We start from the raw sequence: 15,928 nt of genomic DNA, 5'->3' as shown, positions 1-15,928 counted from the left end.
GCGTGCCGGGAGGTGTCGGAAACACTGTCGTGAGGGTGGTGAAGACGAGCGCGGCCGGTGTTCTTTTCTTTCCGAAGCGCGCCGTAAGCGCTCTTCCCGCCGCCGAGCCGTCATTTACCGCCTCAGCCGTGCGAAAGCCTCTGACGGAGGGTCTCTGCTTCTGATTTCAACTACTTCCGATAGCATCCAGCTACTTACCGCTGATAATGGTTTGGTGCGCAGTAAATGGTGGTAGGATTGCAAATGCATAAAACACACAAACCGTACACCCCAAACACCCGGAATATCTATAATACTCTCATAGCATAGAGAGAGATAATTATATAGATCTGTATAGAGAGAGCTATATAAGATATATATCTAGAGCGAGAGAGAGAGAGAGAGGAGATATAGATATATATATATATATATATATATATATATATATATATATATATATGTGGGTGTGGGTGTGGGTGTGGGTGGGTGGGTGGGTGGGGGGTGTTGGTCACAGTATTGAGAAGCTTCCAGCATGGTGTATATTTTTTAAGAGTACAAGTTTTGGCAACACGTCACCACAATATTTGGGTGCATGAAACGGTCAGTTGTGCTGTGTTGGATGATACTTAGAGGACTGAGATGAGGTGCAAGAGATGCTAGTGTATGTCAGAGGGGTTTTATGACGCACTCAGCTGCTAAAGCTGAGTGCGTCATAAAGGCGGGCTTCGCCTGCCTGCTCAGAGGCAGGCTTCGTTTGCCTCTCACCTCGGCAGGAGGGCGTGCACCGCGGGGAATCGAGGCCCACTCCTCTGGTTTCACAGGTGCGCAGCTTAATGACTATGCTACCAGAACCTCGCATAGAGGTTAAGAAGTGACCTCATGGGATAAATATAAGCAACACCAGCCGATCCAGCTAAAACGAAATCGCTATCCGTATTAAGTTATTCAACTGGACGTTCCATTCAACTTTGGACACTCAGCTGGATCAGGCTAGAGCATCGTGCCGGCATATACACAAATTTTCGGCTTCTTTGCGCCCTAAAACTGTATTGTGTTCTCCACATATAGACCGTTTATGATGATGTAATGAACACAGTTCCCTTGAAGTAATAGCCGACAGACTTATTTCAGAAATGTTTCCAGCGGCATTCCAAGTCAATCGATTCGCCAAGGAAAAGACAGACATGATACCTATATTCATGAATGCAAGTGCCATGGACACTACGTTTCAAAATATTCTAAACAGCATGTACAACACATATTTCAGACCTACCTAAAATGCCTAAAATGCGATTACGAGAGCGTGCAAGTAATCATGAAATTTAAGAGCAAATGATTGAGATCATATAACAGCTATCTTACTACCTAAAGTTACCGTTAAACAAAGCTTAGATCCTAGCGCGTTGAACGAAGGGCAACCTTTACATGCGGTAAAAACATCCGTCACGAATTCGCTGGACAATCCAATCACGGTGCGAGACAAGTGATACTCTCAATGCATATGGGTCACCAAAACAAAAACTACGTAAATTATCGGAGCTTTTTCATAGAAATCTTGTCAAAACGGTAAAACTCACACTTCAAGTGCGATCAAAAATGTCTGTGAGGTGTCTGGTAGTCGGTCACCGAATGGATATTACCTACCAGATAAATCAGGTATCTCAACTACCTGCCAATCTGTCTTGCCGCTAGTACTGAAACCAACGTAGTTCGTTATAATATCGCCCGAATTTGACCCACATTATCATCTTCAAGCGACTTCGGATTGCAGCCCAAACAAATATCACATAGCAAATCCCTCGCGGATAAATCAGCAAGTTATATTTAACGAAGTCAATATTTTTCAAGAAATGTATCTGGCTTCAAGTATCAGTTTTGAGATAAATAATATTTTCAGACTTGTACACTTACATGGTTGGCTTACGCTTTTCGCCCACAGAAAACATATGCATAACATCACACGCAGCGGTTTATTCATGTATGATTTCTACCATTTCAACCGCTGCAGATGACGAATCTGAATATTGATCACCATTATAGGGACGCACGAGAATGCAACCATCTTGAGGATAGATGCAGCCAGAAATTATATTTTTCACCACATCGTCCATTGTAAGCAACTCTCTCGATTAGAAAAGCAAGCATGATGTTTGTGGTCGAGTTTGTGACAAAAATATTTCATCCATGTATCAACTGTCATAGGGTAAACTGTAGTTAATAAATAATGCATATTTCCATAGAAAAATATATCAACGGATAGCGATATGCTCGAGCACTACCATAGTGAGGCCTGCTTTTATATCCTGTTCCCATCAGATAAGTGTTTGTGAAACACCAAACAAGCAGCTTTAGCCCGGCATTTGCTGGGGTTTTGTCACCGTACATTCGCTGCGAGCGGCATTCATCCCCTCGCCCGCCTCGCTTCCTCTCAGGATGTGTATTACATTTAAAACACTCCCCAACATAAAGTGGCTTTCGCAAATATTGGGGCAACAAGGTTGAGAGACATGTTAAAATGGTCATTCCTAGCAGCAATCGTACATGAATAAAGGCAAAAAATAAAGGCAAAAAAGGGAAAAATACAAAGCATACCTTAGACACACACACATAGACACACACACACACACACACACACACACACACCACACCACACACACACACACCCACACACACACACACACACACACACACACACCACACACACACACCACACACACACACACACACACACACACACACACACACACACACCACACACACACACACACACACACACACACACACACACACACACACACACACACACACACACACACACACAACACACACACACACACACACACACACACACACACACACACACACACACAGATAGATAGATAGATAGATAGATAGATATATATATATATATATATATATATATATATATATATATATATATATATATATATATATATATATATATTTATGTGTATATATATATATATATATATATATATATATATATATATATATATATATATATATATATATTCGAGTGGTTTAAAGCACATGCTTGAAAGGAAATGAAAGATTTTCTATAACCACGTTTGGACAGCTTGTGCCCCGCTCCAAACCAAAAGGACCCTTGCATGGAAAGCTAGCCGCAAACACATTCCATCATATGGTATTGGTTGCTCCTTCTTTCGGCGGTAAAATGCATCGTGTCAATCCGAACGTGTCTGAAAAAGTCACGACGGCACGACAATTGCGGGATATCGTTTGCTTGTTCTGTAGTCACAGAATTTCATGGTGGTTTGGCAACACCATAATATCGTATGGCAGCGGGTCGCGAGCGCACTTCGAAATAAAATCTGCCCGGCATTCAATCGGGATGTCTAACTTCACCGAGCGCACGAAACTCATCAGAAACGCCTGGCGCAGCTCATCTTGTCCGACAGGAGCCTCCCCCAAATAGCCCTCGGCGCGTAGCGTAGAAAGCACTGCCGTAGATTAACTGAACCGTCAATGGTTCCTAAAAGGACAGCTTTCACAACTCACATTCAATCTAGTGCCTGCGCGTAGCGTAGCGTGATTTGTTGGCATCGATTCGAAGGTCTCTCGTTGGTTCGACAGTAAATCCGTGTTTAATTCCCAGTCCGGCTGTATTCTGAGGTTCAACTACACCCGAAGTCACAAACATGTGAATATGTGACGATTGCAGGCTCTCAAACGGGGCGCTGCGGTGTGGATCGTTTCAGTTTTACTGCAGCAGTAGCTCAGTGATTGCCAAGCAAACTGCCATCCAGTGATTGTGCCGTCGATTTGTCACCATCTGGGACCGAACACTCCATATAATCGCCGAGTAGTTGTTGGACACAAAGCACAATGAGAAAGCAAGGAAGGGGAGTCGAGCAGGGCGGGAATCTCGTTAACATTGTGCCACGTTCAGTAGTCTAGGTGAAATCAGGGACATGAGTTGCATGTTGGAAAGTGTGTTTAATTATTATCCAAACAAAAGAAAATGCCCGCCGTTGTTGTCAATTTCTTTGCTGCTATCAAAGCACGACTAATGCCTAAGTTTGTTATGGTCGGCCAGTCACACAATAGAAACACAGCCGACACAACCACGCCATCACAAGGCGTGTGTTTTGCTAGGCCCTCATCACGTCGTTCGCAGGTACAGTCAGGTCGAACTCACTAGTGGCCCACCTGGAAGGACGCAGGCGATGATCACCAGCATAACAAACGGCCCAGACGTATGAGAGTTCTGGAAAGCTGTTCAGTCCCCTGGCCTACACAAGCATAGATTGAAGCGTGACAGCACGGTTCCAATGATGGGACGTAAGATAATATCCCGATTTCTGTGTTTGCCATCTGTGAATTCCGGCCACCATGTTGCGCATTTGCCTGGCAGCAAAACGGACCTGCTGCTCCGAAAAAACCCTAAGCCTTGAAAGCGGCTAGTTGCTGGATGGCTCAGATTTCGTTTGAGCTCTAACTGGCGCATTTATTGTAAGAGGGATGTTAAGTTCAGGAGCAGACAAAGAGCAACATGCCCAAAGCACGCAAGATCTGGCAATCCTGGTCATCTGATCTTTTGATGTCATCTGCCCCGATGGTTTGCCGGCACGTCGCGTCTGAGAGGTCGACCCTTAGACCGCTTGGTTCCATTCAGCTGCAACAATTCACTGGTGACATTCCTGCCGCGATCGGTGTGTTGATAAATCATATGGGTTAGGCGAAATGACATAGAGCCAGTTAGGCCTGCAAGCGATGAAATTTAAGTTTCGATTTTATTGCTCCATTCTAACCGCAGTTTCTTCTTCTTTGACTGCCTGGCACTTGCAGAACGTCACGCTGATCATTGTGCCAGTCCCAATCATGCCAGCGTTAAATGAGTCTGCATCTACCAAAAAATACCTTGAATTGATTTTTCTGCACAAGAAGATTATGGGTATCAATAGTGAAGTGTTAAGCTGTGCATTTTGGGAACCACTGGTTTGGTATTCCACTCCCACGCCATTCCTGTCAGGGATGGCGTACTACCCGTCACTCCTGTCTGGCTGAGGGACAAGCCACGCCGGGTAACCTCAGCAGCTGGGTGCGCCGCAAAGCCCCAATGACGGAGAGAATATTATGATACCAAACGCGTACTATCTCAAACAAATCATCAACAGCGAACATTTCACCAGGTTTGCGCTCTGAATTCGTGTTTAGCATCAGTTAGCACCAATTTCACCATCCATATTGACCAAACATGACTATCTTAAAATCAGAACCCTATTCAGCGACAAAAGATCTTGCGGGCAAACAGCACCTGCCCCTGAGCGGGCTTCCTAACGGGCTGTAGGCCTTGCCTTGGCTTAGCGCTTAACGCCTGTTTGCGATGCAAGCGGTCTATAGAAGACAATGTGGACAGGTAAATGCGTCTTTCACATCACGTTCCTTTGAATTCGGCCAGGACAGAAACATATGCTTCGTCCACAGCATGGGTGTTGGAGCGACCGAAACGCCACTGTGGTCGAGCCGCTGTTCCCGAAATTAATGCTTCATGCACACATTGATCGCGAGCAAGCTGTTAGCTTAATTGAGGCCCGACACCAACGGGCCCTGAATGGCCTTTGGGTAGTATATACGGTTGCATGTGCCCTCTGACCAACACTGCACATTCAGTTCGAAAAGAGGACAACAACAGGAATTGTATCCCTGAGGAGCAACGGTCCTGATGCCAAGTACAGCCTAGTGTGGAATGCTACATAAAGGCAAGGCTGAGCATTTGTCCATTTAATGCACTCCAGCGGCTGCATTGAAGCCATGCAATTTGACGTGTTTATGGAGCTAATGGCCGAGGATTTCGAATGCTTCCGAGTACCTACGACCCTTGTCATGCAAGGAACATCGTAGTTCGAACAAAGCGTGTGCCTCAAACTACGAGAGGTGGGCGCGATTCATGGGACGCCTAATGAGTACATCCCTCGCAAGTTGAAAACCACACGCTGCTCCCACGCTACCTTTCACACTTCCCAACGCATGTCAATTCGGATCCCTCAAGCCTTACACAGGCACCCGTATGCTCAGGAAACAGCGCCACTATGCAAATCTTCCAGCGCGAGGTAATTTCTATTCCATTCACGCCCTTCTGAAGCTATAGCGGAGGCAGGAAGGAGCGGCAGAAACAGCTCGTCGCGAGTGGTAAGGCTGTGAGTCCGATTCATGCAACGCTTCAGCCCATGCGCCGTCTCGCGTGGCGCTGGACCAGGTGGTGGCGGTCCGGACCGATAGTGTGCAGCTTGCCACTTCGGTACCGGATAGCTGGCGGCTCTTCACCACGACTGCTCGCGCTCGCGGCCCTGCCACCGGAGACTCTAGGGGCTGCGGAGAATGCCGGCCCCCCACCAGAGACCCTGGGAATGCGGGGAGTGCCGGCCGCCCACCGGAGACTCTGAGGACTGCGGGGGGTGCCGGCCGCCCACCGGAGACTCTGGGAGCTGCGGGGAGTGCCGGCCGCCCACCGGAGACTCTGGGAGCTGCGGGGAGTGCCGGCCGCCCACCGGAAACTCTGAGGACTGCGGGGGTGCCGGCCGCGGTGGACCTGCTGCACCATGTGCTGGTGTCGAAGCCACGTTCATCATGGGGTACTGGAATGTTGCTGCTCTCGTGTATGAACGGGCCCGGAGTCGTGCTGGCGCCCAGATAGCTGTCGCGCCAACACGGCGATGGGGGAGTGGGAGCCTTCCGCGACGACCTGGCGGGATGTGCGCACCACTTCCGTTTGCCCGCCACCGCATCACTTCCCGAAAATATCAGACACCTCTCTTCAACTTCTCTTTCACTTTGTCTGAACCGGACGCTTCGCGACAAGTTAGAGCTTGCCGCGACCCGCACTACATACAGATGAGCGTGAGGCAGTGCACTGTGTCCTGATTAGGAGCTCGAGCGGGCTGCTGAGCTGTGACGCCTGTCCAGTCGTGCCACGGTCGCCAACACAGACGGGACAAGATCTTGTTAGAAATTGTCAGGGGAGATTGCCGTCCGCTGAACAATGCGGAAGCGGCCGAATTCTGGAGTGTTTAGTGAAACAAAGTATAAACACTATGCAGATCCGGGATTTTGATCATGGGTTTAAATGAAAAGCGTAACTTTGAAAGCGAATGTTATTTGAAAGCGTGCGCAGTTTTCGAGCTTTTGAACAGATACAGGCAATATGCCAGTGACAGGGTATGTCATTTATTCCTTTGAAGACAAATATGCGATCGCACCACAATTCCATTTCGCGCATTTCAATATGAAAGTGGCAGTTTCGTCGCTCCTTTTGTCGCTCACGAATGCAAACATCCGCGCTAAAGCACCACCACTTCGGGAAGCCGCTGCCACAAATGTCTCATTAGCACCGCGCCGGGCCAGCCAGACCAATGGCCGCTGACGTACCTCCGAACAGGGTCGGGTACACGTTGAGCACGCCGTCGACGCCCCAGGAGGTGACCTTGACCGCCGACCTGACGTGGGCCGGCACGCGACAGGTCAGCAGCGCGCTCTGACCCGGCGGTGACCTTCCGCCCACGGCTGTGACCTCGTAGTCCTGCAGCACCACTGCAACGGGGGAGGGTCTTTGTGTCAGCGTGCAGCCGTCGGCCGTAGCCGCGAGCATCGTTCAGCAATTGCCAGTGTGAAACACATGAGCTGAACTATGCTGGTACTGAAACATGCATTCGTAAACATCGGCTTCCGGCCCTTACGCACTTAACGTCTTTCCAGAATAGTTTTCAGAGCGTCCACAAGCACCCGAGCTTGCAAAGGTATCTTGGCGTCGGTTTGTGATAAACAAATCAGCATCGAAACTAGCTGCAATATATTGTATTTACTAGCTGGTGCGTCCGCGTCTTTCGATAGAGCTAGCGAAATGTAGCTCATCAGTAGCTCAACTAATGTATCCATCGCGGTGACAAGGGGACGTAGGGAGGAAAATGGCAGGATACGCATGGGGTACGCGATAAAAGAAACAAGGCTCCGTACAGAGCAGGGTGCATGGTATATGAACAGAAGCCCATTATTAACAAACGCCAGGCCTAAACTGTGCGATGGGAATGGGCAGGGATAAAGGCGGCAGGGTCATGGTAAATGAAATAACTAAAATACTATGAATGTCAGTACTGCCCTTATATTTCAACTGACTTTTTCACTGCGAATTTTCCACTCACTTATTTTGCAGTTTCTAAACAAGAACACTGCTAGCCTTCGGGCTTTAAATTCAACCCTTCACGTAAGCAAACTGTTGCATGTAAAACGTTTGCAACTCTCCTTGTTGTAAACCGAGTTTTGCGTTGCCGAGTATTTGCATGATCCTTGGTCTGATCGGAGACGAGCCGCCGGCCGTCTGTGGCTCGACATGATTGATGATGGGTGGGGCTGCCGTGACCGGATGTACCGCACGGCACGCGCCCCAGCAGGGTCGCGGTCACGAGAATGCTAACGACCTCCGGCACGACCCATTTAGCAACATGGCACCGCCGTCCAAACCGCCCGGTGGCGGCCTCACGTTTCCAGAGGTGATTTAGAGACGTTGTCGACCGCGCACCGTATCCCAGGACATGTAAGCAGTTAATGTATTGGCTGAGGCTGGGAGGTCTCGGGTGAAAGCTGTACTTTGTTATGAAAGCCGGCGGAATAAATGTCTCCCGAAATTGGAACTAGTTTGGTGCCATTGATGGGACTTCTAGACGGCCAGACGTCCATTTCGTCCATCCGGAGTGAACTCATTTCACTAATGGTCATCCACTGTAAGCTACAAACTTCTCTAATTTCCGAAGACGTTGATCGAGTTAATGCAATGGTGCCAATAAAGTAATTGAGAACTTGAGGGAGAGTAAATTAAATTAGACAGTTTGAATTCCCAGGATTATCAATGGGACCCGGCTCAGGCAGTGGTCTCTCCATCCCAAGACTGCCAGCATGGCGCTGAGAGAGATTGACCCGGAACTCAGTGCAACAATCGCAACCTCCATGCCGCCGACAGCACTTCACCCCGGGTGCCGGAGCGTCCGTCCGCGCGATCCCCGGACGGAGGAGTGGCCCGCCCCCCGGCCGTCGACCCTGTCGACACGAGGCCCGCCCCGGTCCGGAAATCCCCCCAACGACGCCGTTACGCGGGCGAACGGAGACCGAGAGATAAAGCGGCGCCCGTGTCGCCAGGCCCGAGGAACGTCCCCTTGCGGCCGCATCACGAGCGGGTGAGACTGAGCGGGCGATCTCTCACGGGCCGCCGGCACGTTCGCTCGACGCGCGTGCGCCGTAATGGATCGCCAGCCCGCCGCCGGATGGATGGCCCGTCGCCGCCGCCGCGCCGGCAATGAAATCCGGGCGGGGCGACGTTTGCACGGCACTCGATCAGGGCGCGTTTGGTTTGGTGAGGCGGGACAGTCGACGGGTGCAAAGATCGACGGCCTGAACACGCGTCGAGGCGAAATAACGTAAGCGCAACAGAGTAACCTCTTCCGGCGGGCGCCTGAGCAGCTGGCACGTAGAAACCAGACGGGACGAATGCGGGCCCGCCCGAGCGACGCCACAACGCCTGACCAAGACCGGTGACTGCCATGACGCTTAGCTCAGGTGTGCAGCTGGCCGCGCCTGAGGCGAGCCGACGCCTCGGCCGTAACGGCCAGCGGCGGCGGCCGCCAGCTGAGGCCCCGGCCCCGGGTGGGCGCCATTACCGCGCGGCTGCAGGCCCACCGCCGGCCGGTTCGGACGGCGCCTCAGGAACGTCCCGTGGCAGGGCAACGGATCAATGGCGCCTATCGGAGACGAATGGCCCGGCGGATCGAGCCATCGCCAGCGGCGGCGCCCCCTAAATGGCTCGAGGCGAAGGTCGGCCGCGGGCCCCGGCCGCCCGGGGCCCGCGGCCGGCTAACGAGCAGCGCCAGAGGCACGCGGCCGCGCCAGCAGAGCCGGGCCTGCGGGAGGCCTCCTGGGGGCCACCCGTGGCCGAGAGCAGATGGCGCACGATTCCAACACGACCTCAGTCTGGCTCACGCACCGTGAGGAGCCATGCCCGCACAGTGAGGTTGACGTGAGGTGCGGTTACGGTGAGGTATGGTTATCAGTAGGTTACGGTGATGTATGATTATTGGTAGGTTATGCTGATATTTGGTCATCGGTGGGTTATGGTGATGTATGGTTATAGGTGAGGTGTGGTTATTAGTGAGGTGCGGTTATTAGTGAGATATGTTTACGACGAAGTATTTGTTACCGGTGAAGTATGGTTATCGGTGAGGTGTGGTTATCGGTAAGGCATCGTTGCAATGAGGTCTGGTTATCGGTGAGGCATGGTCACCGGTAGTTTCACGTGCTTGGACTGTGGGCGGCGATCCGAAGCGCGCCCATCGTCGGTTGCTGAAAGCCTCACCTCCGGTCGGCAACAGCAGCCGATCTCAAGACTTGGGCGGGAAGCATGGCGCGGTAGGCCGAAGGCTCAGCTGATCGGTGAAGGAAGTCACATCAGGGACCTTCAGGCTACGGTCTTGCAATGTGGGAGCACACTGTGCAGTAAAGAAACCGGAGCCACACCTCGTGTCTTGAAAGTCAGGGCGCGAACTATTGATTTCGCGTAACTGTCAGGCCTGGTTTGCCACCATGCATACATGCATGTCCTCGTGGCCACCCCGAAATCAGCTGGCATGCCGCTCTGTTTATAAAAGTCTTGCAAAACACGAAGACACCTGTTCTTATTTATACGGGCTGTAAAGAGCTTAATTCTCCCACAATGACGGTGCGCTGCCACCAAACGATGGACCTGTTAACAAGACGATGCGTTGAAATAGTCAAAACGGCCGCAGGATCGACTCCACTCACGAACAGCTTTATCGGCAGTCTTAGACTTAGGAAGGTGATCATGCCACGATGGATGGGGCCGTTCGAGAACGAAACGCGTTCGAACCAATATTTCCCCACTGGATCCCCGAACGACGAATAAACGCCGCCCAGAGAAGGTCTGGGACGGCTATGCAACATTCATGGAGCGGTGCGCTGCATAAAATGATCGTAAACCATAAATAACGGGTGAGACGGGCAACATGGCAACTGATCTGGCTCGTGTAATATATGATCGGAATAAGACGCACCGCCGCGCGTTGATTTACGGAGCAATTACCCGGCCATGAAGCGTACCACATGTCGGCCTGGGACCAGACATTCAAGTTTATTGAACAACTGCACCGACCCCCCCCCCCCCCCCCACCAGCATGTGGTACGATGTAAAGTAATTGCTAAATTTTGCGGTTACCAATACATGGAGTATGATGTGGTGCTATAGCGCTCTTAGGAATAGCAGACCCAATCAGAGGCCATCCACAGTCTGCCTGAGAAGATATTGGAATATAAATTGCGTAGCGGTTTCGGCAGCACATGAAGACACGATAGCGAGTGATAAGCCAGCATTCCGGTCGCTTTAATATCCGGTTTCCGGGCATGATCAATCGCATCCATTGTGCAGACTGCATTTGCCCATGAGCAATTCTGATGTTGTATAACGTGCCGCCACCACGGAGAGCAAGTGCGCCTGGCGAGATGCGGGGGGGGGGGTATTGGCCGGGTGATTAGCGCCTTCGGCTTTCACGTGGGGGGGGGGGGGGGTGTTCGAATCTCGGTTGCGCCAGGGCTTCTGACCGCTAATATGGTCTTTGTAGTCACTGCCAGTTCAAAAAAGCCGTGTGCATCGCGTTTCTAACAAACAACAAAAAATGACGAGGTGGCGAAAAACGCATTTAGAGGTCCGCCGGCCCAACGCTTCCCCTTCCCCTCCTTAGGCTGTAGAACGCACAAGAACGCATGCATACGGAGGCGCGGTCAGCAAGAGCAATGCAGGGATGCGTGCCAGCATTACTGAGGCCGACACCAGACCAGTGCACCCTCGTGTTCTGCTGCCAAATCACCGTCAATCGCTCCGCCAGGCCGCCATTATCTATTCAGTGTCTCCCACATCAGAGGACGCTCATTTCCCATCCGTCCCTAGCAAAGACAGGCTGCCAGGGCTGGCGTGTCGGGGTTCGCCGCCCGCCCGCTCAGACCCCCGCCCCCCTCCCCCAAAGTCCATGGTCCCGCCACGCGTCCACCGATGCAATCGGGTGTAATTGCACGCGCCCCGTGGAAATCAAACACCACGATGTCGTGTCGAGTGGAGCCAGCGCGGTGAGGCCGCTGGCCCTCCCCGCGTCGGGCGGACGCCCCCCCCCCCCCCTTGCCCCGGTTGTTGCGTGTACACTGTCGCCGCCGATAAGCCGACGCGTCGGCATTGCCCCACCGCCGGCGTCGAGCCGCAGGGCGACAGACGGCCGCCGTGGCTGTCAGCCCGGGCGGAGCGAGAGGACGCGGCTGTCAGCCCGGGCGGAGCGAGAGGACGCGGCTGTCATCCCGGGCGGAGAGAGAGGACGCGGCTGTCATCCCGGGCGGAGCGAGAGGACGCGGCTGTCATCCCGGGCGGAGAGAGAGGACGCGGCTGTCATCCCGGGCGGAGCGAGAGGACGCGATTGCTATCCCGGGCGGAGCGAGAGGACGCGGCTGTCATCCCGGGCGGAGAGAGAGGACGCGGCTGTCATCCCGGGCGGAGCGAGAGGACGCGGCTGTCATCCCGGGCGGAGCGAGAGGACGCGGCTGTCATCCCGGGCGGAGCGAGAGGACGCGGCTGTCACCCCGGGCGGAGAGAGAGGACGCGGCTGTCATCCCGGGCGGAGCGAGAGGACGCGGCTGTCATCCCGGGCGGAGAGAGAGGACGCGGCTGTCATCCCGGGCGGAGCGAGAGGATGCGACTGCCAGGCCAGATGGAGCGAGAGGACGCGGCTGTCATCTCGGGCGGAGCGAGAGGACGCGGCTGTCATCCCGGGCGGAGCGAGAAGACGCGGCTGTCGTCCCGGGCGGAGCGAGAAGGCGCGGCTGTCATCCCGTGCGGAGCGAGGGGACGCTGTCGACGTCCGATTTGGCGGCGGCTTTTCGCGTCGTGCCTGACAAGGAAGTATGCGTGTTCGTAGGCGATAGGGCCAGAACGACCGCTCTCAGTCTATGGTTGTGGCCACTCCCGCACTCGCCCAGTCGTGTTCTTCGCGGGGCTAACCGGGAGCGCACACAGGCTTCTGGCCTAGGAAGGCGATTTTCCATTCAATGCACTGGGAGACATTGGAGCGTCTCGCTGCCCGGCTTGGAAATAGATCTCAGGTTCGATAGGGGTGGGATGGCTGGTTTGTAGTCATGATGCATTGCAAGTAGGAACATCGAAAGCCGCCGGGACCGAATGCAGCACAACAAATAAGGCGACTTGTGAGCTCATATTTACAGTCAACGTGCGCACTTTTGCAAAACCACTGAGGGTCTGCCCTGGGTCAATCAACTCAGGGTACCCAAAATGCTGCCCCCTCCTCCTCTGGTTTGGGTTACCTGACTTTGCCACGCTGTCAAGTTGGGAACGGACGGGGAACAAGCTGGGGTTCAGGGATTTCTAGGTGGGAGGGGGTAGGGGCACAAGGATCTTCAAATGGATACGATCCTACGCCCTTGCTCCATTGAGAAGCATAACTGGATTCTTACTTCGCATAGCAGTAAGTTCTTTTGGCACACCATTATTGTCTGAAACATTTAATGCATGTAATTATCCAAACAACCTTCTTATCTACGCAAATGTAACCATTAAACTAACTGTCGTGGTTAGGGATGGCGGAAGCAGGAGAAAGCATAAGCTCCTACGGCGGCAATCAAGCCTAGACCTTTTAGATACGAGCCCAGCACATCCAGCCTCGTCACTGGCTCCTTGATGGCAGTGCTTACGAGCAGCTGCAGCGATAAAAGTCTTCAATCTGTCCATAAAACAGCACTCTTTTGTTCGGAAATCTGATGATACGTAACACAGGGAGAACGGTATCATGTAATCTCACTGTTATTGATACTAATTTCAAGCTTTGAGCTAAACAACGCGCCCATTTCGTGAGCCAACAATGAAACGGCCAATAGCGCAGTTCTACAAATGATCAGAAATGAGCATAAAGCGATTTAAGTGCGGCTGATTGCTTTTAACTCTCACAAACGAATTGTTTGAGCCTGCTTCCAGACCGCTGGAGGTTCCCAGTCGCCGGTTTGCTGGAGCGTATTGAGCTGATATCGCAAGCATGTGTCAAATCGGCCCGCTCAGGCCGTTGGGCGGCTGATCTTTATCAAACTGTAATTGGATGGAAGGGACCAGATGGTCAGACCAAAGGAGCAGAGTACAATAATTCTCATCGTCGATTTCAATTCCAGACGAGTAAATTCCAGGACCCCGCAAAAATCACCAGGATCCAACCCTTCAGTCGCACACCCTTGTAAGGCCACGCTTCCACCCTGGTCAGTAGGCTGTAGTGAAAAAATGGATCATTATTTTTGCGGAGCTGAGTGTTTTTCTTTCTATTTCGACGAAAACAGAATCAGCTTTGGCTATTTTTCATATTCATCGAAAAAACATCCATGTCTCCCAGAAATCAGGTTTCACGTTTTCACCACAACGTACTGAACACCACAATGAAAAAAAAACAAACGTAGCCGCCTACATTCTGAGCTTGAGTGACGCTGACAGTACTTCTGGCTAAGCACAGCTTGCTGCATGAGGGCTGAACCCGCCTTTCGTGGAGGGTCGTGATCAGGACGCTGTTCACCTCATCCCAGACCCGGGTCAGCCGCCGCTGCTCAGACGGACCCAAAGCTGGTGGAAGACAGTAGGCTAGTGACATGTCCGAGCCCGGGACCCAAGACCCCAGGAACCTGAAACCCCGGGACTCCGAGACCCTGAGACCCCGCGACTATGAGACCTAGAGACTCCGCGACGACGAGACTATGAGACTCCGAGACTCCGAAACCCCGGGACTCCGAGACCCTGAGACCCCGCGACTTTGAGACTCCGAGACTCCGAAACCCCGGGACTCCGAGACCCTGAGACCCCGCGACTTTGAGACTCCGAGGCTCCGAGACCCCTTGACTCCGAGACTGTGAGACCCCACGACAATGAGACTCCGAGAGCTCGCGACTACGAGACGAGACCCCCACGTCCGAGACTCCCAGACGTCACTCTGCGAATCCGAGATGCGACAAGATGGAGACCGGAGATGCCCACTGTGAGTCTGGTCTCGGAGACCCGCCCGCCGACGACCCGTTGGTCAGGGCTGCAGATTTAATGGCTCCGCGAACCGGCGGCGCACCGGTCCCGCGTCTCGCCATGCCTGACCTCATCCATGTTTGAAGGCGGCCGCGCGGCCCCCGGCGGATGCCAGCCGCGTGACCACGCCGGCCCTGACCGCTGCCGGTCACGCGTGTGCACGACTCCCTCCACCGTCCCCCCCCCCCCCCCCGGCCGGGCGGCCAGACAGTGACGTCACTAGTCCGCAACAGTTGGCTGGCATGAATGGCGGTCGGACACGCGCAGCGACACAGACAGCAATGGCTCCTTGGCCCAAGCGAGAGCGACTGCTGCTAGCCAACTGTGGCAACATGTAGTGTAAGCCCATCCCATAGAACTGTGCCGTAGTCTGTGGTTAACTCGACCTCATTGCAAACCTGACGTTATTGGGCTGAACGATTTGCTCGCGCACACAGCCTGACGAGATCGACTATTACATACTTAACAACGCATTCGACATGGAAAAAATGTCGACGAGCGAGCCAACACCAAGGAAATGGTCCCCACATCTACACCCGTAACTTGAAACCCTGGGGCAATCAGGGACGTAGGCAGGATTTTGTAAAAACGGGATAGATCACAACTAGAGGAATTTCACCGCACATGAAGTCTAGCGTACTGCGGGCTCGCAAGATTTCTAACTATTAATTGTAAGACAACGTCGCTTGTTCCCGATGTACTTATTTTTACGTACCAATCTGAGCTTATCCAGATTTTAACTACCGACATTTAAACAGGTGCGTATTGGCACTCGCCTTCATTCGCTGTTATTCACAACGCGGA

The 15,928-nt window shown here is 52.7% G+C and overlaps 1 protein-coding gene across 1 annotated transcript in view; it reads right to left on the bottom strand.

Moving 5' to 3' along the window:
* Positions 1-7,389: 7,389 nt before the first annotated feature.
* Positions 7,390-15,928, bottom strand: part of LOC119092441 (Down syndrome cell adhesion molecule-like protein Dscam2) — a gene marked incomplete at its 3' end in the record, with an annotated part of 28,831 nt that continues 20,292 nt past the window's right edge. Inside the window, 1 exon segment of the mRNA XM_037215403.1 lies at positions 7,390-7,551. Within this exon segment, the coding sequence (XP_037071298.1) occupies positions 7,390-7,551 (162 nt within the window).

Source organism: Pollicipes pollicipes, unplaced genomic scaffold (assembly GCF_011947565.3).
Source record: "Pollicipes pollicipes isolate AB1234 unplaced genomic scaffold, Ppol_2.1 Scaffold_3447;HRSCAF=4054_pilon_pilon_pilon, whole genome shotgun sequence".
Lineage (NCBI taxonomy): Eukaryota > Metazoa > Arthropoda > Thecostraca > Pollicipedomorpha > Pollicipedidae > Pollicipes > Pollicipes pollicipes.
This window is presented reverse-complemented; position numbering and strand designations above follow the sequence as displayed.